Source organism: Nuphar pumila, chromosome 10 (assembly GCF_984573655.1).
Source record: "Nuphar pumila chromosome 10, dmNupPumi1.hap1.1, whole genome shotgun sequence".
NCBI classification, from domain to species: domain Eukaryota; kingdom Viridiplantae; phylum Streptophyta; class Magnoliopsida; order Nymphaeales; family Nymphaeaceae; genus Nuphar; species Nuphar pumila.
This window is the reverse complement of record NC_143258.1, coordinates 109,709,107-109,735,749: the sequence shown is the minus strand read 5'-3', so window position 1 is coordinate 109,735,749 and position 26,643 is coordinate 109,709,107. Positions and strand designations below refer to the sequence as shown.

Here is a 26,643-nt window from a genome sequence, read left to right as displayed (position 1 = left end):
GAAGAAAAATCACATGAAATCATGTGAATTTGCATAGAACTTCTGCATAGTTTAATAACAAAATTTATAATTAGAAGGAAAATTGCATGGATTCGTGCGAATTTGCATAAAACTTTTGTATAGTTTGATGAAATTCGCTTAATTAGAAGGAAATGTGCATGGAATCATGCAAATTTTCATAAAAAATTTGCATAGTCATTTGAAAAATAGCTCAATTCTTGGGAAATTTGCATGAAATCATGCAAATTTATCTGTTCTTATAGAAACTGCTATTCGATTATTACAAAACACTTTAATTATTACAGAATACTTCAATTATTATAGAAAAATATAACACTTCAAACTTAAATTCAAATTTTAGAATTTTCTATTATTATAAAAATTGATATTTAATTCAAATAACCAAACATATAAATTGAAAACAGTCTATAACAACAATTATTACAATAATTATAATAATGCACAATGAAAAGTTTCATCGATAATCAATAAAATGTAATATTGTGCACTATATCCTCAAACAGAAACATCTTATATTTGCTTAACAAAACATTTTATTTTTGCTTAACCTAAATAGTAGAAACAAAAAATAAAATTTAATTGTTACAAGCCCCAATCATTGATCAAACACTAAAATACATCATGAACCTTTTTCATTCACTTTCTTTTCATCGAAGAAAAAATAAAGACAAAGCAAATACATCCAAATCCAGACAAAGGATCACCATGCACGTGTCCACACATGCATAAAAAAAATTCAACATGAGGATCTCAATGCAATGCTGCAGGTTGTCTCCATTTTTTTATGGTATAATGATGTGCATTAAAATCCATGTTTCTCTATTTAGTCTATAGAGATTCGGAGTAGAGATAACCTCAAAAAATCCGATGAACATAGAACAATGGAAGAAAAATGTAGATATCACACATTCCTTAGCCACAATGAGGACGAAAAATCCAAAGAAGGGAAAAGAAAAAATAGAACCACAGGAAATCATAGGAGAAGGAGGGCGTGAAACCCTTACTCTGATCGGTAGAGTTGATGGATTGTTCAAACTCTAAGTTATGGATGTGGTGATTGAGGTTGAAGAAGAGGTCCTTTAGAGCAACAGAGGTCTCGAGCTGAGAGGGAGATCAGTGGTGGCTGGAAAGAGGTTACCGACATCAATGACAATAGTAGATAGAGGGAGCATAGAAGAGAGAGAGCAAAGAGAAGAAAGACATGAGTTTTTTGGGGAGGGAATGAAAATAAAAAGGGAGGGAGGCCTTCTGCGTGAGGAGATCTAAAATTTTAACATTAGCGATGATATTTATCATCAATTGTTTATTAAGAGCGATGATAGTTATTGTCAATTTTAGATTTATATTAACGATGATAATTATCGTTGGTTTTAGATTTATAATTATCATGCATTTTCATAGTTTTATATTTTTATCTAACATTTTACCATACGAATGCAATAGAATGCATGATTTTATAGAAAGAACTTTTAAGGTTTGAAAATCAATGGCTCAAAATTTTTGCAAATATATAAGTATAAAAATCATATTTCTTGATCTGATTACGATGATCCAAAAGTCAATTCCTATCAAGTGGACCATGCAGAATGCATCTATAGGGTTAAATTTGTAAAAAAACCTATGAAAATACTGGTTCATACCAGTTTGCATATTTTGTTAGTTTACATATTTCAGTTTCCCTTGATCTAGGATAACTAAAATATGTCAAGATTTTTATAGTTTTTTTTTCTAAAATTTTACCATACAGATGCAATTTAGATGCACAATTTTATAGAAATAGATTCTTGGATCATCCGATTATGATGTATAAGAATGATGTTTTAAGGCTTGAAAATCAATGACTCAAAATTTTTATAAATATGCAAGCATAAATAATCATATTTTTTATCCCATTATGATGATCCAATAGTCGATTTCAAGCAAGTGGACAATGCGAAATGCATCTACAGGGTCAGATTTACAAAAAAAAAACTATGAAAATCTTGGTTTATACCAGTTTACATATTTTGTTAGTTTAAATATTCTAGTTTGCCTTTATCTATGGAAGTTGGCATGCAACGAGACTTTTATAGGTCCTTTTTTATTTTTTTCTAAAATTTCATGACACAAATGTGATCCAGATGCATGGTTTTATAGAAATAGACTCTTGGATCATTCGATTATGATGTATAAGAAAGATCTTTTAAGGGTTGAAAATCAATGGCTCAGATATGCTTCAATTGTATACGCACAATCACAACAAAATAACATTCATACGTATGCCTCAATTGCATATATATGAATCATAATACAACAAAATTCGTATGTATGACTTAATTACAAACATACAAATCACAATATAATATTTGTATATACGACTCAACTCTACACGTATTAATTCTAATACAATAACATTCGTATGTATGCCTCAACTGCACATGTACGTATCGTATCCCCATGATATTCATTAATAACAAACCACCCAAAATGCATGTACCTCATGAATATCCTCATTCACTCAAATATCTCTAACGATACAGGTCTTATCTAGTGCAACACATTAACTGAACTAAGCACTAAGAGGCACACCTGAGTGCAAGCACGAAGATGTAATGGCTCACTAGGGCATAATTTGCAAAGAAAATGAGTCGTAACAAGAGCCTGACCTCATAAATTGAGCACAATGAAGATATACACTCTGGGCACATGAGTACAACCAAGCATTCCCTTACGTATGTTGTAATTGCATGCATATCAACACACATAAAAGACATTTAATGTGTATGCCTTGTTGGCATATGCTCACACAACATACATTTAAGATCTACCATTACCTGCATCCAATTAACAAAATATACTAGTTTTATCTTTTTAAATATTAAGAGTTCAACCTGCAAAATAACACACTTCAAAATGTTTCTGATAAACCTGGTTCTACAATTATACATCTCGTTTGTCAAACTCAATTCTAGTTAGTTAAATATTATATTCTAACTAATTTATGAACCCAAAAAAGCTATTTTTGGGTTGTAAAGCATTTACAGGTAATTACTTATGCACCCTATGCATAATTAGGAATCCGATAAGTGTAGTAGGGGTATTGTACCCTGAGCCCTGATAAGGATTTGGGAATTATACCTCTAAAAAATATGTTCTTTATTTGACATGACTAACGAGGCAATGATGGCAATGCAGACATCGAGACAATACACGCATAGGGCGATAACGACATAGTTCCCATGGTAGTATGCAATTTATGAGGTATTGTGTGGTTTTCAAGGCAATATGTGGATCCCAAGGCAATGCATGGATCTTGAGACAACTATGACAATGGCAATGGTATGGTGGCAGCGACAACAGGTCACTGTTGGTGTCAGCGGGACCCACCTGGCCCGATGGTGGTGCGTAGACAACCATTGTTTTTCTTTTTCTTCTTCCTTTTCTTTTTTTCTTCTTTTTCCTTTTCTTCTTTTTCCTCTCTACTGACAACGAAGAAGGGGGTGGAGGAAGCTAGAACAACACAAGGAGGGGTGACATGACCGATGACTGCCCAAACCAGTGATCGAGTGGTGGCAGAAAGAGGCTGGTCCCCGATGGGAGATGGTTCCAGCGACACCTGTGGTGTGCACAATTGCACAAAAGAGAGAGAGAGGGTGGCGATAGACAAAAGCGGTGATGGCATCAGGCTGGGTGTGATCGGCACTTGACGACGGTGTGGTGGCCAGAGGGATGGCCCGACTGGTGAGGGGACATTGATTGGTAACTGACGATGGGGCAGATGGTGGCGTGGAGTTGGCAATCAAGAGAGTGACGTGGGAGATGAGTGAGAAAGGAGAGAGGTGATGAGGTTGAGATTTTTTGTGAGAGAGAGAGAGAGAGAGAGAGAGAGAGAGAGAGAGAGAGAGGAAGGGGGGGATACATGGAAGGGGAGGGAGAAGAGAGAGAGGGGAGCTGCCACATGGTAGCATCCTATGGGGTGAGAGGTCCTTTCTATCCTTTCTTTGAGAAAAGACCTTTTTGACCTTCACTTTCTCCTCTAATTCTTTAACTTTTATGATTTTTTTTCTTTTGCCCCTCACTCTAAAAAATTCTTTCGTACTTGCCCTTATGATTTTTGGATTATTTGGATCTCGATCCAAACCCAGTTTGTACATGACCCGTTTAGATCAAACAGGGTTCCTGGATTCCGGTCAATCCAAAATTCCTATAAAATCAAGCATGTAAAACACATATGTATGGCTAAATATAAAGAAAACATGAAAAAACCCTTTTGAAAACCCGGTTAGCTAGCGGTAAACTAAAAAAAATGGTTCGCAGCTACCACCATCTCTGAAGATGGACCTTAATTTTTATCCTGTTTTTTTTTTACTTCTAAAAATTATGTTTACTTCAAAACTCTTCAGTAAGCCCACAAGGTCCTGGAACACCTGGTTAGGTGGGTCAGCTTAAAAAGTAAACTAAAGGACGTCGAGAGTTCAGTATTCGGAGTACGCATCCCTTGCCGGAAACCCAAAGCAGGCCAAGGGATTTTAACCGATTGGGGATGGGCCAAACAGCCAGCATCATTCTCTTCTAGGCCCCACACTTAAATGGCCCTCGTTAAGTATATAAAAAAAGCCCAATTTTAAAATGTTCATTACGTTAGATATCACGAAATCTAATTGAAGCACCATAAAAAAAATTTAGGGGGAAAGGGTAAACTTGGTTTTATAAATTATTAAAGCATGAAATAAGAGTCTTAGGGTGATGAATTATCGGCCCCATCCTTACAAGAAGTTCAGGGATGCCAGCCAATATTGGAAGCAACCATCCCAAGTCTCTCACTGGCCACTTAAGAGAAGCCATATCTGTTAAGACACTAGTGAGTATTGCAGAGGTAGGCTTGGCTCTGTCGTCGGCCCCTTAATTCCATCATCTCACGTAGTGCTGTCAATGGGTTGGTTTTGTACCGGGTACCCGACTTGACCCGAAATTTTTGCCAGGTACTCAACCTGACTCTAGTGTTTTACATGTAATTTTAGTAATAGCGAACTTTTTAAATTATACGGATCCGAGTTTTGGATTTCTTTTTTGTAACCCGGTGAAACTCAAACCCGACAAATTGTTATTTGAGCAGGGCGGGTACACCTTGATGGGTTGGGTACCCGACCTGATGACAGTTTTTTTTTTTAAAGGAAAGTAAAAAAATATTATAATTGGATATGGGTGATCACACCAAAGGCTACAAAAGTCGAATAAAGTAAAAAAATGCAGAGAGAGCAACTAACAAAGATGTGATTAGTTACAACATCATAATTAAAGGATATTCAGCTACATCTAAATGTAACCTTCTCTTTATTCTCTTGCAAGGCTGGAAGTAGAGATGGCACCATAAGGACAGCAAACTTTACTTTTCACCCTACATTATAGAGATCATGGTTACTTTTCTCATTAAAAAAAATAATAATAAAGAAATAAAAGAAGTATAGTCAATGGGAACAAATTGCCAATTTATGTTCCAATCTTAGAAGAGTTCCTAAGGATAATAACGTTTTATTTTGGATCAAATGGATAAAGTTAGGGAGATTGATCTAGACCTATTATACAAAGGTTAGCCCTAGATGCAAACTTTCTCTGCAGACTCACTACCATGAAAAAGGGTGTATCTGGTTTGGGCCGACCCAACCCGAATTGATGCGCCGAACTGATTAGAAGCAACCTAGCTAGCCTGATCTTGATAGATTCATGGATTTGGACTGCATCTAAAATATTGATCCTTCCAAAAAATGAGTAGGTTCTTGGGTAAGAAAAATATAGACTTGAACCCTTTTGTGCTCGATCCCCCCTTTTATACCTGACCCAAATGATGCTGTGCAATTTGTATACCTAAACTTGAACTTGGTTCGTATCCAAATTCATTTCCTATGCAACCTGAACTTGAACCAACCCAAATCCAAACCTGGCTTATACATCCAAGCCAGTTACAAACAATGCTCTTTTTCATCTCTAAGTTTTGGTACGCTTACCAACAGGGTGGGGGTTAGGCAGACCCCTAGCAGTTATACAATCATACCATTTGGGGTTCGAATTTGTAACGTCCCAACACAAGGTGACTTGCATGGATGTGTGATATATAAATATAAATAGAAATAGAAATAGAAAGAGAGAGTTCCAAGAAATGCAGCCTGTAGTATTTCACAAGCGCTTCTGGATCTGCTTTTGTTTTCTTGAAGGCCTCTGTATTTTTCAGTTCCTGCATTATTTTTTATTGTGAGTTATGGCAAATGTCAAGGGCATTTCACCTCTTAAATTTAAATTCACAGCTAGCGATAGTTTCAACTTTCAAGGGCAGATTTAAGCCAAAGCCCTACTTAGACTGCCACCAAATAAATTAAAACCGGGGATGTGAACGGGTCAGATTCAGTTCATATAAGGACTTTCTAGAGCTGACCTTATAGGATTCTGGCTAATCGGATTTGTAGTTGGATTCAGATTCAGTTAGAAAAGGCAGTACTGTTTCTGGATCTAACTAGCATAAAATAGCTATTTCGATTTGTGGTTTTACATCCAAATCCGATTCAGATATTTGTTAGATATATATGGTTCCGGTTGGACTCAGATTCAGATTTGGATGCGAAACCCCAAATCTAATCTGAATCCAATTGTTAATCAGATACTCCTCAATCCACTGAATCCATCTAAACAAGTTTGGATTCAGTCAGATGTTGAACCCAAATCTGAATCATTGACATCCCTAAATACACATAACTATGAGAAAAATATGGATTGTTTTACGTTCTACACCATCCACTCACCTGATATAGTGACGCCAGTAGAGGTCTGAATGAGAAAATGTCATAATTTTGGAAGATTGGGAACAGGATATCAAACCTTTGAAGCAATGGAGCATATGCAATGTCCACCTGTTAATATGAGATTTTCACATCCCAAGAGTACCATTAGTCATTTTCATATGAAACAATCACAAACATTGCTCTCATGACTCAAGAGACCAACACATCTACAACCCAGCAAGACCAGTCCTGGATCCAACCTAGCGGGTCGGTTTTGTGTTTCATTTATGTGCATGGGATCCATGTCCTGGGCAGACCCAGATCTGGATTGGTTATTTGTTTACCATATCCAAATCTGACATACAGGGCTTATCTATGTGCATATTTGGTGCATACATATAAAGTGGATGTTCTGCGGGAGGCTCAAACCAATGTCACAAAACCTGCTTTCAAGAAAATCTTGGCAAGCCCCAAGGGGGGGTTGAAATAGTGGGGTGGGGCCTTGGCTTCTAGACGGGCAGGCAGTCAAGGTTCGATTCTCATGGGCATCGCCCCTATGCGCAAGCCAACACGTAGCATAGGCCCTAGGGGCAGGGGTCCTAGCCTTGAGTTTTACACTGCCAGCACAACAACCGTATGTATGACAGGCTGAGCCAGTGCGACCAGGTCTTTGTGCCGGGTGTGGTTTCTTCAGGTTATAAATCCAAAAAAAGAAAAGAAAAGAAAAGAAAAAACTTGGCAATGAAAAATATTGTGGTAATTTAAAAATCTGGTCTTTCTAGGAAAATTCCATGAAAATTATTGGCGTATTTAAATTTATGTATAAAAAATGTAAACAAATATTGCAAAAATTAGATATGTTTAGAAATGGGTGAATTTTGAAATTTGGTTATGATATCAGCATTTGAAAATATTTCAACAAAATCATGTTATTTTCAAAATATTGATGACATTTGTGACATAGGTTCAAACTGATAATATACAACTGCCCTCGGACCCCAAACTGAACTTGACCATGCTAGATCTGGTTGGACTCAGATCAAGGAGGGTTCAGGCCCATGGAGTTGAAGATCAATTGTATCCAGATCCCATGATTGCCTATTTCTTGATGTGGCTTGAACAAGTTGATCATTTTGAAGGATACTTGGTGCAACAGCAAATTTCTTTCAATTATAATTTCTTTGTTTTTTAATAATTAGAGTGTCCATTGGCTTACCATAGACAATTTCTGTCCCAAGAAGAAAGGGTCATCCCCATACTTGGACAGTGCAGCCTCCACTGCATCAAGGGCAGGGCCTACACATTATTTTGCAAAATTTCATCAAAATGAATAAGATTACAATTACCACCAAAATTCTAAAATAATTGCAAACAATTTTCACTTTATAAGGAATAATTTGCCATAAAGGATCCAAATACTGAGATAGCCGGACCACAGCTAGCAATATGTGAAACTGCCAGAGTATCTACCTAATGTAGAGGTGAAAAATAAGAACCCTCCTGAAGCAAGCCTCCTATTGATCACACTCTCTTTCATTCTCTCTGGCTCTACAATGTAATCTTCATCTATCTTACTGGCCCAATAGTGGTATCATAAAAACGTTAGAACGTGTGACGGCCTGATCTCCAGATCCAGGTATGTTTCTATGATTTGAGTTTGCAGTCTCATTGAGACTTTTGGCAAACACTTGGTGTGCAGATACTTTTTCTGCACATATTTCTTTTACAATGTAAACATATGCACAAGCATATGCGTTGGGGTCATGCCTAGATCTATGATCTATGCGCAGTCATAATAATGGAGACTATATATAGAGGCTATTAATATGTGTGCACAAGCATAATAGCAACTGCATGCATATCATGCACATACTGAGATGAGCAGAAATCGCCGGCTTATCTGGATCGCTAGCAGGGTTCTGAGAGCGTGAGTTTTTTCTTTTGGGTGGTCGTCGCTTTATCTCCAATGACACCTCTGGTGCATTGTCGGTTGTTTCTTCACTGGTTGTTGGCTGGCTGGATGATGCGGGTGACATAATTGCAAACAAACCAAAGAAGAAAGCGAGGGATGGCACCCTCGAGGGCCTCCTAAAGAGGGAAGCCAGTATTTCTAAGCCATCGATCACCGGAATCGCTCGCCAGGTGCTGGATGGGCTCAACTACCTCCATAGACAGAGGATCGTGCACTGAGAGATCAAGCCCTCCCATCTCATCAATCACAAGGGCAAGGTGAAGATCGCCGACTTCGAGCAAGATCATAGTGAGAACACTCGATCCGTGCGGGTCGAACGTCAGGACGTGAGTCTACATGAGCCCAGAGCGGTTCGACCCGGACGACTACCCCGGCGTTCGGCGGAGCTCATGCTGGGTACCACACCAGAGGCAGCAGAGGCCCTGCAATAAACGGGGGAGCTAGCGTCTTGCAAGACGATGGAGGAAATGGAGGCTGAGGACGGCGATGGCGTAGCTAGGATAGTCGTCGTCCGTGAGGTATGTCTCCGGTGGCCCCCCTCCTTTTTGTGTGTGTGTGTGCTGAGACATCGGCAGAGGGCACGACGAGGGGCGGCGTCGCCCTCTCGTCGGTGGGCATCGTTATCGGTCGTCGGCAACCTGGCTGAAGGGGGTTGGCGTCCTCTGTTGTGATGCCCCTTTTTTCTATCGCAGGTTATATACAAACCCCCACCACCACCACCCCCAAGGGACGGCCGTTAGATACATTTAGTGTTCCGGGGTCTCAATGAGCACCACTTAAACATCGTGGGGCTCGTATCTCCATGTTTGTCAGCATTATGTAGATCATGAAACGAACAAAAATGCCTTTCATCTAAAAGAGTAAAACGTTGGTTTGAGAAAGGATAAAATTGTCCTCCATCAAGAAAAGTGAAACGATTATTCGAGAAAAGCACAAAATGGTTAATCTTAAGGATTTAAAAAGTCCAAACATTTTGTTTTCGCTCTAAGCAGCAAAGTCTACTGGAGCACCGTTTGCCGTAATCTGCTGCTGCCAGAGCATCCTTTGCTTTCTTCAGCTGCCGTCAGAGCATTCTTTGCTTTCTTCTGTTGTCGTGAGAGCATTCTTTGTCGTTGTCTGCGCAGTGGCAGCATCGTTGCCACCATCGGCTACGTTTGCCTTCTGGGTATTTCTCCTCCACTGTTGGATTACCAAAATCATTTTCCTTCTGCTACCGCCAGAGCATTCTTTGTTGTCTTCTGCACAGTGGCAGCATCGTTGCCACCATCGGTTGTGTCTACCTTCTAGGTGTTTCTCCTCGATTGTCAGATTACCAAAACTCCTATCATTTTGATGAGTTTCGTGTAAGGTTTCATTATGCAAACGAATCGATTTATAAATCTGAATGTTAAATCTTACAATTAGGTGATCGTCTCCATGCTAAATAACACCTATTAACATACAGAAACAAATTGATTTGTACCTATCCACCTTGTGAGCATCAAAAACTGTTAGCACGATTGGTTCTTATAAAAGCCAAACATTTCAACGATATGTACTTATGAAGGTTGCGATTTATACAACGATTTGTAAGTTTGAATCCGCAACAATTTATACATTTAAAGCAATAGTGATGTGTATTTATGAAGTTACCTCGATTTGTACTTAAGTTTGTTAAATCTTATAATGATGTTTACTTATGAAGCCAAATATTGTGATGATTTATAATGTTAGTGATCATTTAACGAATGAGATAATTTGTATTAGTATATATTTGGGGAGGCGATTATAACGTATAATGATACAGTTAAATTTATGTGTTGTACAGGTTAGAAATGTTTACTGCTCGTCAGACAAGAAATAACCCTTCGTTCTATGAGATGAATATTGGAGAAGTTATCTGTCAGTCCTATCTATATGAGCGTTATGAAAGGTACCAAAATATAATAAAGGTTAAGAATGATAAAGACAGGGACAAAGCGTTGGAATTATATTATAAGAAGGATTATCCACCAGATATGGAGGCTGAAGATCAAAGAAAGAATGAGGAAAAACTAAAGATGAAGAAGAAGGATGATGAAGAGAAAGAAAAGCAAAGGAAGAAGGAAGAGAATGAAAAGCAAAGGCAAATGAAGAAGGTAGAGGAGAGAGAAAGGCAAAAAAAGAATAAGGAGGAGGAGGAGGAGAGGGAAAGACAATTAAAGAAGAAGGAAGAAGAAGAGAAGGAAAAGCAAAGGAAGAAGCATCAGGATGAGGAAGAGAATGAAAGGCAAAGGAAGAAGGAGGAGGACGAAGAAGAGAAGGAAAGACAAAAGAAGGAGAAGGAGGACGAGGAAGATAAGGAAAGAGAAAGAAAAAAGCAGGAGGAAGAGAAGGAAAGAGAAAGGAAGAGGCAAGAGGATGAGTAAGAGAAGGAAAAAGAAAGGAAGAAGTAGGAAGAGGAAGAGAAGAAAAGAGAAAGGAAAAGCAGAAGGAAGAGAAGGAAAGGGAATTGAAGGAAGAAATTGAAAAGCAGAGGACGGTAGTAGTAGAAAAATAGTGGGAGGCGACACTGAGGATGCAACACGACAATGTACTCCCACGCCTAGACCTACAAAAACAATATATTATTAACACTACAACCTCCAGCGAGCTTAGTCTACAAGTACTAAATATGTAATAAACAAATACCTAAACAGATGGCCAAAATCCACCGGCGGTTTTTGTACCCTTACTCGTACGATAAAGTTGACTGTATAAGTGAGCGAGCATAGCAGCACTCCATGCATAGTTGTCGACTTCGTCTAAGTCTTTCAGGTACTGTGGCTATAAGTAACTTATTTTTGAACCAGAACAATAAAAAAATAAAGTAAGACCAAAAAAATAAAGAAGGAAGCCGCACAACTCTTGGTCAGCTATTTCAGATACACATGTAGAGGACCGACCTTCCCATTTATTATAGAAAGAAGAAACTTTTATCGATGTAGAATTGCTTTCACCAGAAATACATTGACTTCAGTCATCCATCGACATTCCTAGAAGGGCCATGCACTTTTCTCTTGCGTTATAGTTTGAATCCCGTAATAGGACAGCACTTTCATGGCACTTAAGGCCAGTAATCCGCGCCACATCTTCTAGGGTCATGGTGATCTCAAAAGAATCAAACTGGAATGTGTTCGTCTGATGATTTTACTTATTTACCAGGTGAGTCATGGTGTTCCAGTACGTTTCAAAATAATGTTGGTCCGGAAGGCCACCAAAGTGCATATTTTGTAATTGATCCTTCTGATATACACTCAGTTGACCATACCACGACAGAACTATAGGCCACTGACACTGCTCTCTGAGCTTTTCACCCGATGCTCTACTTCTCTTCTGACCTCCCTGTAACATAAAATAGCATATTATTCGTATCAATTATAAATTAGTCTCATTTGTACTTATACACCTAGCTGTAGACAATAATCGCTATAAATAATAATCGTTGCACATACACTATCACAGTAATCGCTAACACAGTAATCACTGTACACAATAATTGATATCACAGTAATTGTTATACGAGATAATACCTATCACAGTAATCGTTATACATTAATCGCTAACACAGTAAATCAAGACAGACAAGATCGATTTACGTACCTTGGTCATACTTTTCTCTTCTTCAACCCATCCCTCCAACCTCTACCTTTCCAACCTCTAGCCTTGCGATTTGTGGTTTTCCAAAGATCGGTCGGTGGGCTAGAATAAATGTCAATGAGGATAATGCTATGTTCATTTTAGATGAGCTGCAACTAAATGAGGTAAATGGTCTAAAATCATTTACAATCGGTTCAACTTTTATCATTCAGTAGTATAAATTATTGAAATATTTAGCATTCTTAAGTAATCATCGCTGCAAGATTTTGTATTCGTTAGTACAAATCATTATCGCTTTAGCATTTATCTTTTAGTACTGTAAATTATAATAATCATTTACATTTTTAGTAACAGTCATTGTAATATATTTTGCACTTGTTATTAAAAAGAGTTTCAATATTTAGCATTCATTAGCATGCATAATTGTCTATACCTAAACCATAATCTCCAATGTACAGGTTGTGTGAAGACTGTATAGAGATAGGGAGGACGAGGACCAAGAGCTTGTTGCCGAGGGTGAGAGACTGTCTGACCACGATATTTGGTTGTTTAGCAATTATGAAGCCGAGTTGCAATATAGTAGTTGAGTTCTCCTACATTCTGGCTTGGGATAATCTATCCCAAAGAAGCCTGTGGAAGTGAGAAGGAAGATGAATAGTGGTGGGGCTAGGAACGTGAATTGACATGAACGCTACAGTGAACAATTGGATAATTGGAACATAGAAGGTGTCTGTGCCATAGCGTATGATTATAAAGAACGACAATATGATCCTTTCTATTTCCAAAAATATTGAAAACCCATGCGGCAAAATTTGGAGATTGAGAATATTGGGAACCCATGCCTCCCTCCTGTCCCCCATCATGTCGCATCCCAGCATCTAAAACCTGTTCATCATCTCCCTCCAGCTACAACAACGATTCCCTTAGTAACAGTACATGACGAAGAGCGAACACAACTCACAAAAGAGAACGTTGTCTTCGACACAAGGTTCACGATGTTGGAGAGGGAGAATAAGGACTTACGGAATGAGGTGTGCAATTTAAGGAGACAAATACAGTCACTGGTAGAGATGATGACCAGTGTTTATAATAAGATCTTGGAAACCAAGAGGCCACCGAGGATAGATAGTCCACCAAGAAAAAGAAAGATACGATTTGTATGTCATAGTCCATATGAGTCATCAAGTGCCACTAAATAAACGATAACGATTCTTTTTATCTCGATAATTATTTGTTGTAATTCTATAATGATTTTTTGTAACGTGACATTCTTTAATTGTTTAATTCTTTTTTGAATACTTCTAACACATATTTTGCTGAACAGATCATTGTAATGTTCAACCTTCATAAATAAAAGTGATCGCATTTGTTTTTTATAAGAGATCACAATTTTATTGCAATTAGTTTTATATAAGAGATCACAATTTGTTTTTTATAGAAGGTGTTCTATCACGATCTGTACAGCTTATATGAATATCCTATTGCGATTTTCCTTCACGAGATTTGTCCTAGGGAACAATACGTTACATCATGATTTGTTATCGCTTTAGCATTTATCTTTCAGTACTATAAATCGTTATAATCATTTTCATTCTTAAGTAATGATCGTTGCAGAATTTTGTATTCCTCAGTACAAATCATTATCGCTTACGCATTTAACTTTCAGTATTGTAAATCATAGTAATCGTTTGCATTCATAAGTAATGATATTTGCAGGATTTTGTATTCCTTAGTATATATCGCTATGCCTTAAGCATTTAACTTTCAGCACTGTAAATTGTTGTAATCATTTGCATTCATAAGTAATTATCGTTGCAGGATTTTGTATTCCTTAGTACAAGTCGTTATCGCTTTAGTATTTAACTTTCTTTAGTGTAAGTCATTGTAATCGTTTTTTTATTCTTAAGTAATGATCTTTACCAAATTTTGTATTCCTTAGTACATATCATTATGCCTTTAGCATTTAACTTTCAGTATTGTAAATCGTTGTAATCGTTTGCATTCATAACTCATGATTATTGAAGGATTGTATATTCTTTAGTACAAATTGTTATTATAAATAATTTGAATGATACATTACGACATTCATTTACATGAGTATTTAGTTACAATACATCATGACCAATGGTTTGGCTTAGATACAATACATTACCATCATCATCATCAAAGAAAACATACATCATCATCAGCATCAACCCACGTCCAAATAGGGATATGCTTCGAAACAGACATCATTAGCATCAACACTTTCAGTTTACTCAGTGGCCTTTGCTAGTCACTGGGAATGATTGAAGGCAAATCTATCTACCAATGGAGGTCCTTATCTGTTTGCAAGTTTTTTTTTCACGATGAATGTTGGCAGTAGATAAAGGTATGGATCCCAACATGCAAAGAAGATTCAACCTAGCCTGCACGACTAGCATATTTGTCATGAAGTATATCGAAGATTAGGCAGATATTTTTCTAACTGAAAAGTATGGTTTGCGAACTATTGAGAGTTCGACAGTAGGAATATATCAAATAAATGGTCATCAACACCCACCTATCTATCATGCAAAATATCTGTACTTGTTTCAGTATGGCGAAAAAGATTAAGGATGATTATGGTCGTTATATACTGCGTAAGCTTCGATATACTTCATGACAAATACGTCATAGTTATATGCGTCATGAATATATCGATGTATCCACAGAAGATAACCACTATAATCATCATCAAAGATTATACAAATCTTTCAACACGACATGAAACAACTACAAAATCAACATCAAACATCATCCATCAAGTAAAGGTAGAAGGAGCACAAAAGAACAAAGAAGAACAAAGAAGAAAGAAAAAATACAAGAAGAAGAAAGAAAAGAAGAAGACTAAGTCGTAAGAAAAAGAAGAAGAAGAAGTTGCTCTGCCGCAGAAAATAAATAGGAAGAGAGGTTAAATAGATTAGGGATTTAGACCTGGACAATGGGTCGGGTCGGGTCACTCCCCCACCTAAACCAATCACACAAATCGAGACGTTAAGACTACAAATCTAGGCAACTTAATAAATACAAATATAGGTTACTTAATAAATACAAACTGACTTACAACCACAATACTTTAATTTTCAAAATTTAACAATATTTGTCCAATTGTGATTTGTTGTTACGAGCTTTTTCAATGTGAACGATATATCCTATCACAATTTACACAATAACTGATTCATAAATGACGAAAAAGAAAACAATAAACCAATTGGCACGATGTTTAGACTGATACATCATATCACATTGACTAGATTTATAATAGGCAATTGAAACGACATTTTTTTATTTAATTAAAGTGCAATGCAATTAATTTGCGTGCAGTTTTTTAAAATGGGTGGTAGGTGAAACGACGTTTCCTTTATATATGAATGACACGTCGAACAAGTTTGGCAGGTTGTTCATTAGCTTTCCTTTAGAACGATGTGTACGTGAAATGAACATATAACCTGCTTCGTCACAAAGGGGTTATCGATATCGACGTAGTAGACGATGATGACTATACGTCCAGCGATGGCGCCGAAGAAGACAATGATAGCTAGATGGCCAGCGATGGTGAAAGGAGACGACCACAGCTACACGACCATCGATGGTGATTCAGACGTATATTTTCTAAACCTCGTGACTAGTTTCAACAACATTTGCCTCTTTATGGCGTATATTCGATTTATGTTGTGTACTGTAGAAAGCAATTTCAATGTCAAATACTGAATATTATGCTCGTGTCTAGGACATCCACAAAAAAAGGTGGGCGACAACGCTATAAAGAGCTCTAAGAGAACATCAATCGGATGCAAGATGAATTTACAGAAGGGAATAATATCAGTAATTTTGTACGTATGAAACCACTATCAGTTATATATTTACGTATGTCATGGGTATGTATGTTAACAAGTTCATATTTGTTACAAATAGACTATATCAAATTTCGTTAATTATATTCAAAGCAACGCAACAAGCAATACTAGACGCATTGTCACCACTTATTTCAAGGTATATATGTACTCTTATTGGTTTATTTTCTTTTATGATTTACTCTTGTTGTTTCATGGTTTAACCTTACTATTATCACTCTTTCGTTCCACAAACTTACATCCGTCAAAAGCCATACACCATTGGATTTCAAGATGCACTATCATGTTGGGGTAACGATGATCACTACAGAGACTTTTGGACAAGTGAAAAGGTAAGTGAACAAACCTCTTGTCCAAGGTTTAGGACTAACATTCCTAACACAATTTGTTTATCAATTTCTAATATATTGTATCCATTCACAGATATTAATTCCTACACTCTGGCAAACTGTTGAGCATTGGGTCTTATACGCGATAAATTTACGGGAAAAACAACTATGGTGTTACAACTAATTGGACTTGCACACTGGTGTATAACGTGACATTATGCATTTGGTAAGTTTATGTCCACAGGTGTATCATATCTTTTATAGTGACACAAATTTTACTATATTCTGCATTAACCACAAGCAGGATTCCTAAAAGACGTTTTGGGTGTCGACATTGGCGAGTGGATCTTGCTCTGTGCTGACCATGCTCCTTTACAAAGTAATGGGGTCGATTGTGGCATATTCGTAATGAAGTATATTAAAACAATATACAATGGGCGAGAACCTGGTTTCGACACTGTATGCTGTTTTTATCCTGTGTTATTGGGGACTCAATTTATATATTGGTTTCACATTACATTTTTATTTTAGGATGATATACCGGGATTCTGCACCAAACTATGCCAAAAATTGACTGAGTTTTTAAATGCGAAAGGGAAAAATAATCCACCAACAAGAGTATTTACAAGGAAATGAATGACCCGATCCCCCCATGATTATTATGATGTACATAGATTTCTAACATGTGTTGTAGACTATGTATACCAAATTTTGTAAGACTGTATACAAATTATGTAAATCTCTCTTGGTTGAAATAAAATTTCAATTTTACTAAACACGTTTGTAAATCGTCGTAATGCTTACCCTACGTAAATTAAAATCGCAAAATAGACTAGCAATGTGTGCGGTGAACAAATGCTTGTAATGTTCGCCCGTTGTATATAAAAATCCTATAAGCGATAAGAGATGTGTGTTGTTCATAAATAGTTGTAATGCTCACCCTCCGTGAATGAAAATCGCAAAATAGATTTGCGATGTATGCTGTAAACAAAGGCGTACAATGTTCGCCCTTTGTAAATAAAAATAGGTATAAGCGATAAGAGATGTGTGTTGTTCAGAAGTCGTTGTAATGCTCACCCTCCGTGAATGAAAATCGCAAAATAGATTTACAATGTATGCGGTCAACAATGGCATGTAATGTTCGCCCTTCGTAAATGAAAATGCTATAAGCGATAAGAGTTGTTTAATGTTCAGAATACATTGTAATGCTCACCCTCCGTGAATGAAAATCGCAAAATAGATTTGCGATGTATGCAGTCAACAAAGGCTTGTAATGTTTGCTTGGCATCAAAGAAAATCCTATAAGCAATAAGTGATGTGTGTTGTTCAGAAATCATTGCAATGCTCACCCTCCGTGAATGAAAATCACAAAATAGATTTGCGATGTATGCGGTCAACAAATGCATGTAATGTTCACCCTTCGTAAATGAAAATAGTCCACAACGCTAAGAGATGTTTGCTGTTCAGAAATTATTGTATTGCTCACACTTCATGAATGAAAATTGCAAAATTGATTTGCGATGTATACGGTCAACAAAGGATTGTAATGTTCGCCCTTCGTAAATGAAAATCCTATAAGAATAAGAGATGTGTACTCATGCAAAAACTTTCATAAGCAGTTTAGGGTTTTGGGTTTAGGGCTTAGTGTTTAGGTTTTAGGTTTTAGGAATTAGGGTTTGGATAGTAGGGTTTATGTTTTAGGTCTAGGGTTTAGGTAACAGAGTTTATGGTTTATGGTTTTGGGTTTTGGGTTTTGGGTTTAGGTAGTAGGGTTAAGGTTTATGGTTTAGGATTTAGGGTTTTGGGTTTAGGGTTTAGGTAATAGGGTTTAGGGTTTAGGGTTTATGGTTTATGGTTTTGGGTTTAAGTAGTAGGGTTAAGATTTATGGTTTAGGATTTAGGGTTTTGGGTTTAGTGTTTAGTGTTTAGGTTTTAGGAATTACGGTTTGGATAGTAGGGTTTATGTTTTGGGTCTAGGGTTTAGGTAGCAGGGTTTAGGGTTTAGGTAATATGGTTTATGGTTTATGGTTTTGGCTTTAGGTAGTAGGGTTTATGGTTTATGGTTTAGGATTTAGGGTTTAGATAATATGCATTTATGGTTTCGGTAGTAGGGTTCAGTGTTTAGAGTTTAGATAGTAGGGTTTAGGGTTTCGGCAGTAGGGTTTAGGGTATAGGGTTTAGTGTCTAGGCTTTTGGGATTAGGGTTTAGGATTAGGGTTCAACGTTTAGTGTTTAGGGTATAGGGTTTTAGGTTTTAAGAAGCAACCGCAATAACGATGTATCAATCATTGTCTTTGTGGATGATAGCGATACATAATATCGTGATTTGACGAGCTTTGTATTTTAGGTTTTCGGGTTTTGCATTTAGCTATTGGGGTTTAGTGTGGTGACGGGCTTTGTCTATGTGAACGATATATTCTGTCATAGTTGCAAATCAATATCACTGCAATGATTTGTCCTATCGTGATTTGTTTTGACGACCTTTGTCCAAGTTAAGGATTTTTCTATCATGATTTACACAATGACATATAAAAGACCAAAAAGAGTTTGAATGTCAAATCCAAACGAGATGTGCTATCGTGATTTGATTGCTACATCCTATCACATTGATTAGTTTTGTAAAAGGTAGATGAAATGATATTTTTTAATTTAATTAATGCAGAATGCAATTTATTGACTCATGCTTTTTGAAAACTGGCGATCAGTGAAATGACGTTTCCTTTATATATGAATTACACATTGCACAAGTTCTATATGGTGTGGGTTTGCTTTGCTTCGTGAACAAGGAACCAATAAACCAACGATTCTTTCATAAACAACGTATTCGTGAATCGAACATATAACTTGTTTCATCGCAATTGTGGTATCGATATCGACTTCTAACAAATTTTATGTACTCTACAACATAATTATGTATAAAAAATTTTACAAGACTATGTATACAAATTATGTAAATATCTCTAGGTCAAGATTTTTGGTGGAGGAAATTGGATTTATGGTTTAGGGTCACGATCTTTGTCTATGTGAATGATATAGCCTATCATAATTTATAATTTCATGCTGATTTAAATCATAGTTGCAAACCGATTTCGCTGCTACAATTTGTTTGATCATGATTTTTGTTGACGAGCTTTGTCTGGTTAACGATTTTCCTAATGCGATTTACACAATCACATATAAAAGATGCTAAAGATGATGAAAAACAAATCCAAACGAGACTTGCTATCGTGATTTGACTGATTCATCCTATCACTTTGATTAGTTTTGTATAAGGAAGATGAAATAACATTTTTTAACTTCATTATTGTGCAATGCAATTTATTGGCTCTCGTTTATGGTAACTGGCGTTATTTGTTTGAATATTGGTAGTCTGTGAAATGACGTTTCCATCATATATGAATGAAACGTCGCACAAGTACTGGATGGTGTGATTATCCTCTGCTTCGTGAACGAGGAACAAACAAACCAACGGTTCCTTTATAAACCTCGTGTTCGTGAATCAAACATATAACCAGCTTCATCATGAATGAGGTATCGATATCGATGAAGAAGATGAGGAAGGAGACAACGACAACTACATGACCAGCGATGGCGATTTAGTCGTATATTGTCTAAACATCATGTCCATTTTCTTCACAATTTGTCTCTTTTATATCGTTTATGTGATTTGTGTTGTGTACTGTATAATAAAATTTCATTATCGTTTATTGAATATTCTACTAATGTCAGTGGAACATCCACCAAAAAAGTTGGGCAAAAACTCAGCAAATCACTCTAAGACAACATCAATCGGCTGCAAGATGAATTCACAGAAGGAAACACTATCACTAATTTTGTTTGTATGAAACCACTATCAGTTATCTATTTACATATGCCATGGGTTTGTATGTTAACAAGTTCATATTTGTTGCAAACAGACTCTATCCGATTTCGTCAAGTATATTAAAAGCAATGTAACAAGCTAAACTAGAAGCGTCGTCAACCCTTATTTCATGGTATATCAGTTCTCTTTTATGTTTATTTTTGTTTTTGATTTACTCTTGTTGCTTCATGTTTTAACATTGCTATTATCACTATTTCGGTCAACAGAGTATCGTACGTTGATTGCCATACTCTATTGGATTTCAAGATGGACTACCATACTGGGTTAACAATGATCATTGCAGAGACTTTTGGTCAAGTGAAAAAGTAAGTGAACAAACCTCTTGTGCAAGGTTACAGCATAACAGTCATAACACCATTTGTACAATCGATTTGCAGATATTGATTTCTACACTTTGGCAATCTGAAAAACATTGGGTCTTATACGTGATGGATTTACATGAAAAACAACTATGGTGTTACAATTCATTGGACTTACACAGTGGTTTACAACTTGACATTTCGCATTTCGTAAGATTTCATCTATAAGGGTATCATATCATATACGGTGGTCAAGAATTTACTTTCTTCTGCATTAATCACAGGTTGGTTTCTTCAAAGACATTTTGGGAGTTGACGTTAGCGAGTGGATCTTTCGCTTTGTACACCATGCTCCTTTACAAAATAATGGCGTCATTTGTGGCGTATTTGTAATGAAGTATATTGAAGCGATATACAATGGTCGGAAACCTTATTTCGATGTTGTATGCTTTTTATTACCCTATGTTATTGGGGACTCAATGTATATATTGGTGTCACATTACAATTTTTTTGCAGATTGATATGCCTGGATTCCGCACAGATCTATGCAGAAAATTGACGGTGTTTTTAATTGCAAAAGAGAAAATAACTTAGCCGACAAGAATACCTAAAAGGCAATGAACGACGGGACCCCCACGCAGGAGTAATTTGATGTGCATTGACTTCCAACCAACTTTTGTATAAACAATTCTTATAGACTATATATACAAATTATGTAAATATCACTAGGTTCAAATAAATAAAATTTCAATTTCACTAAACACGCCAATAAATTGGACTGTTATATAGTAAAAGCAAATCATTGTTATGTTCGCCCTTCGTAACTGAAAATCGTTCAAGCGATTCACGTTGTGTAAAATGGAAATGAGTTGTTTTCTTGAACGTGACTTTATATAAGTGTACAAACATTATCTGCAAAAATATTAATAAATGGTGAAATCGTTTTGCACAATCAATCACAATGCACCTTTACCACGATTTGTGCTCATGAATAGAGTGATTGTCATCCAGTTGTGATTGACATAAATGTCAATCTATAAATCATTATACCATCGTGATTTATAAAATGGCGTCTATCTTTTAGACAATGAGCTTTGTCTAAGTGAACGATATGTACCATCGCAATTTACACAATGACCTATGAAGGCTACATGGTGTAGTGATTTGCTATTACGGGCAATGTCTATGTCATTGATTTTTCCTAATCGCTTTTACGGGCGATTGTGAAAGATGATTTAAGGATTTTGGGTTTTGCTTCAACGATAAAAAATGAGTTAGATTCTTGAATACAAATGATTTCATTCGAAAATAAAAATAAAGACATATCGTTGTCGCTGTAACTTCGTAACTACAAATCCACATGATTTACATGAATTACATGATTTACAACCACATTCGTATATAAAAAATATTAGTAGTTGGTTACAATGTCTATGAGCAGCTGAGGATACATCCTCTCCAAGTAAAGGAGCTCAGTAGTAATGGTATCCCACTGTACCTTATTTCTCAGTAAATAAGCTCTACTGTTTTGTTAAACTCTTAACAAATCCGACAATGTGGAAATTGGGTCATGCAAAGAGGCATGACAACTAACTTGATGGTAATACTTAAAAATAGTCCACACGTGATTCCTGTGTTCCATAGCTCACTTTCGAATTGATCTGAGTCTATCATAAAACAAAAATATAAGACATTGCATTAAGTTTCACAAGAAATGCAAGCATCCTTCTAACATTGATTACATACCAAAAGACTTGTAAAACTGATGCTATCGTTCTGAAAAATCTGGTCAGGAGGATCGAAGGTTACAACGTTTGAAATTACGTCTGTAGGGTATTGTTGCATGTTAGAAATTACACAAGTTAGATATTAATAAGCTTTACGTAATGCAATTTACATGGGAAGCAATATAATGTCTTATATACCTGTTCATGCGAAGGGCTTTGTTGCTTTTGATTAGAGGTTGGTTGTTTCTCAGACCTTTTCTTGCCAACCAATTGTAGTGCACCTTTTGCCCTCTGACGACTGCGATCAGAAGCAGGTTTTCTTTTGATACTCTTTGCTTGGTGAATATTTTCATCATAATCAATAACGTTCACTACTGACTTGTTGAAGATGATGTTTACGCTTCGACACAACTTTTCAGGAGTGTCAAGGAAAGCATGATTTTTACCTACGTTGTTCAATCCCATTATCTTGGACTAATATTCATGAGCTGCAACGGACCGATGATGAATTAACTGCACATTTTCAAGTAACTCCCTTTATGCTTTTCTCATGCATACATAGGCTTCTTCACTTTTCGATGCCAAATCTGCAACATGCATAAATGACCTACATAGTTGTTGGTAACGAGAGGCTATGTAGCACTTCTCATCAACACTAGATTGACTGACATTATCCATATTCGGCAGTTCAATCTTTGCTTGTATCCTTCATCTTCACATTAAATATGACTCAGGTATTTCTTGTATCTTCTCTTGATTAAGTGCCTTTAATGCATGATGACATAAAATACCTTTGAATTCATATATTTTGCACGTACATTCAACTTTTTTGTTGTCAACATTGTACGTGACATATGCTTCTTGCCTTTTCTGATGCTCTTCGCCCTCCCATAAAATATGGTATTTGTGCATATTCTCGGTTTGCACGAGTCATTTTATATTGCAATTCATGACATGTATAACATCTTTCTTAATTCATTCAAATACAGTTAGTGTATACAGATCTGCAGGTCACATCAATATTTTTATGCCCAAAGTTACATGGCGTGTATTGAAGCATTTTACATCTTGTTCAAGCTCATTTTGTCTTAGACCATTTACAAATAATTCAGATTGTTCCATGAAATGAAACATTGTTAAACATGAATACAGGGTTTTCTTCAGTGTGACATGCATAGATTCAGCTCTTTATGTGCTTATCATACCTGCACAAAAGTATTGTCTTCCATATGCCAATGCCCACTTCTCTTTTTCTGCATATAAATTTTGTAAATACAAACAATCTTCAAGGTTGTATATTTGAATCATTTTCTTCCAATCTGACATAAACTTGACCTCATCTACGCTCTCAAGTACACACCTTATAAACTTTTTGTCAAACTCTGTCTTCTGATTAAATATTTGTCTTATGTTCTTTGCTGCATTTTGAAAAATATGCCACAAATATAGGCGATGATATGCATCTGACTACACATGAAACACTGCAGCTATAATTGAGTGATCACTATCTGTAAGTACAACTTTAGGTTGCTTTCCATTCATTGCCTGTGCAAATACTCTGAACAACCACTCAAAGTTTTCTTTGGTCTGGTCATACAAAAAAGTGCTACCTAATATATAACTCTGTGAGTGATTGTTTACTCTGACAAACTGCATAAATGACCATTGTTCAATATTAATCTTCATTGTCGTATAAAAAACAAGCACATCATTGAAGCATTCATAATCTACTCTTGACTTTGAATCCGCCTAAAACATATTCACAACATATTCATCTTTATTCAGTTGTATTGCACTAAAGAAACGAGGGTCAATGCTTGATTTCTTCTATAAGTAATCAATCAAAGAACATATTTCTCCATTCTTCATGCTATCTGTCCTCTTCCTTCTCAAGTGGTTTCTTAGATCCATAAGTGTGCATGCCACATTCTCGCGACCACCATCTATGTGCGCAAACAAATTATATGTCTTTCTTGGTGCAATGCCGATGCTATCAGCTATTTTAGCCATTGCAGCATGTGCTACAATTACTTTACGATGTGACCTTAACATAGGAGTCATAAATGATGCAGATAAATCATGATTATGATCACTGATTAAAGTACGAACTAAAAATTTTCCATTCGGATGTCTTCTCAAAACCATTCTCGCTTGACATCCACATCTTGATTCTGGCATGCTCCTTGTTGGATTTTCCATTGATTTCTTTCAACCTTGCTTGGAACAAACATATGTCTTTCTCACCATGACACCCTATGCATTTTTTGACCAAGAAAACCTTCTAACACTGAAGCCAAATTTTAAGGCATAATCATTGTAACATTTATATGCAACATCCTTAGTATTAAACTCCATTCCTTCTACGGGAACAGAGTCAGGTGTACTATCATGTACATTCTCAGTGCCTGCACTTTTATCAAGTGTACTGTCAAGATCATCTACCTCATTATCAAATTGCATTTATTCTGTTGTAATATTCAAGTCAAGAGTGAATCCAATGCCTACACCCTCGTTATCATGTGCATCATTAATGTACATGTTCACTTCTTCAGGTGCATCATTAATACATATGTTCACTTCTCCATATCTTTCAAATGATTGAGATAAATCATCTTCATTACAACCAGATGATAAGCTCACCACTATTATAAGCAATATATCAATTTAGGTTAGCAAGTGCATGCATTTACTATGATTTATTCAGGATGCATATAACAATGGATACTAATAAGGTTAAGCAAGTCAAAGAAACGATTTAATGAATCGCAGTATAAAAGCAACTGCGGTTTATAAAGAAATGACATGTCGTACATGTGTGTTGATGATAGCGCTTTCATTATATCTACAATGTTGTGAAGCGAGTTCAATAGAAAACGCTAAATGAGCAGCGATTTGAATACGAAAATCGCCACCGCAAGCGCATAAAATATATTTTTGCACACACACGTTTTAAAAGTCTTTCTACAAATATATACTACAAAACACATAATATCTTACAAATCAATATACATATCGCATAATATATTACAAATTGATACGGCAATTCAGCATAATACCTTATAAATCGACACTACAAAACACATAATATCTTACAAATCGATAAATATATTACAAATTGATACAAAAATTCAGCATAATAGCAAACAAATCGATATTAAAAAACAAAATAATATCTCACAAATCGGTAGTATATTACTAAAACCACAATTTGAGATACAATGCATATACTGAGTGAATGGAGGATACCAGATGGGGTAGAGGCCCTTCCTCACATTTGTAAACAAGCATTCTTGTCAATAGTTTCCAGCGTTTTATAAATATCGATAAGTTTCCAACCATCAAAAGGACAAGATCCATCTGCAATAGCAAAACAACGCTTTAATGGCACTCAAGATGATATACGTTCTTCAACGATAGCATGATGACATGGAAAGGTACTCACGACGCCTTAATGACACTAGTTGGAATGTTTGTGCGTCATTGCTTTCTTCCATAATGCCTAACGACAAAGAAAAAGAAGAGAAGACTGTAAAAAGAGATGGCCGACAAATTCTCCTATGACACCCACCAATGATCGAACCAGTCAATCACGAACATAGGAATATTTTGTAACACAAGACAAGGACGAGAAGGCAACAATGTGTTATAAAATAGGCTAAAAAATAAGGCGGGAACCTCGACTCAAGACAATAGCAAAGTTTGCGTTGTCAAAGGGAGCTCTTGTTACAACAATTGGCGCAAAAGTTTACTGCTTAGGGCGAAAACGAAACGTTTGGACTTTAAAGAGTTAACATCATACTTTCTGGATGGAGGACTTTTTTGTCCTTTTCTCGAACCATCGTTTCCCTTCTTTTGAATAGAGGATATTTTTATAATTTTCTCGAACCGTCGTTTCATGGCGAGCATAGCAAGAAAGGGTACTTAAGTCTTTGCAACCACACCAGATTTCGATGCTAAGTGATGCTGACACACACAGGGATACGAGCTCCACGAGCTCTTATACGTGGCACTCATTGGGACTCTCGAACATGAGATGTAGCTAACGGTCGTCTTCGGGGGAGAACACACACCACCCTCTCGAATAAAACCTAAGCTATTGGGTTTCATTTTATTTTATTTTTAGAAGTCGGGTTAAATGTTGGATGTTCATATAGATGGTCATTTTTTAGAGAAAGTCAAAAACAAGGT

General features: G+C 36.4%; 1 protein-coding gene and 1 long non-coding RNA gene across 2 annotated transcripts in view; one reads left to right on the top strand and one right to left on the bottom strand.

The window, feature by feature from the left end:
- Nucleotides 1–5,186: 5,186 nt before the first annotated feature.
- LOC149827869 (uncharacterized) lies at nt 5,187–8,786 on the bottom strand. Its single transcript, XR_016434579.1, has 3 exons — nt 8,647–8,786; nt 7,990–8,069; nt 5,187–5,398 (listed from the first exon to the last, which is right to left on the bottom strand). It is a non-coding gene; the product is annotated as an uncharacterized LOC149827869 (long non-coding RNA).
- A 417-nt stretch (nt 8,787–9,203) lies between these two features.
- Nucleotides 9,204–26,643, top strand: part of LOC149827868 (cytokinin dehydrogenase 5-like) — a 47,532-nt gene continuing 30,092 nt past the window's right edge. Inside the window, exons 1-2 of the mRNA XM_090018586.1 lie at nt 9,204–9,396; nt 9,803–9,910. Coding sequence (XP_089874712.1) covers nt 9,204–9,396; nt 9,803–9,910 — 301 coding nt within the window. The remainder of the gene's footprint in view (nt 9,397–9,802; nt 9,911–26,643) is intronic.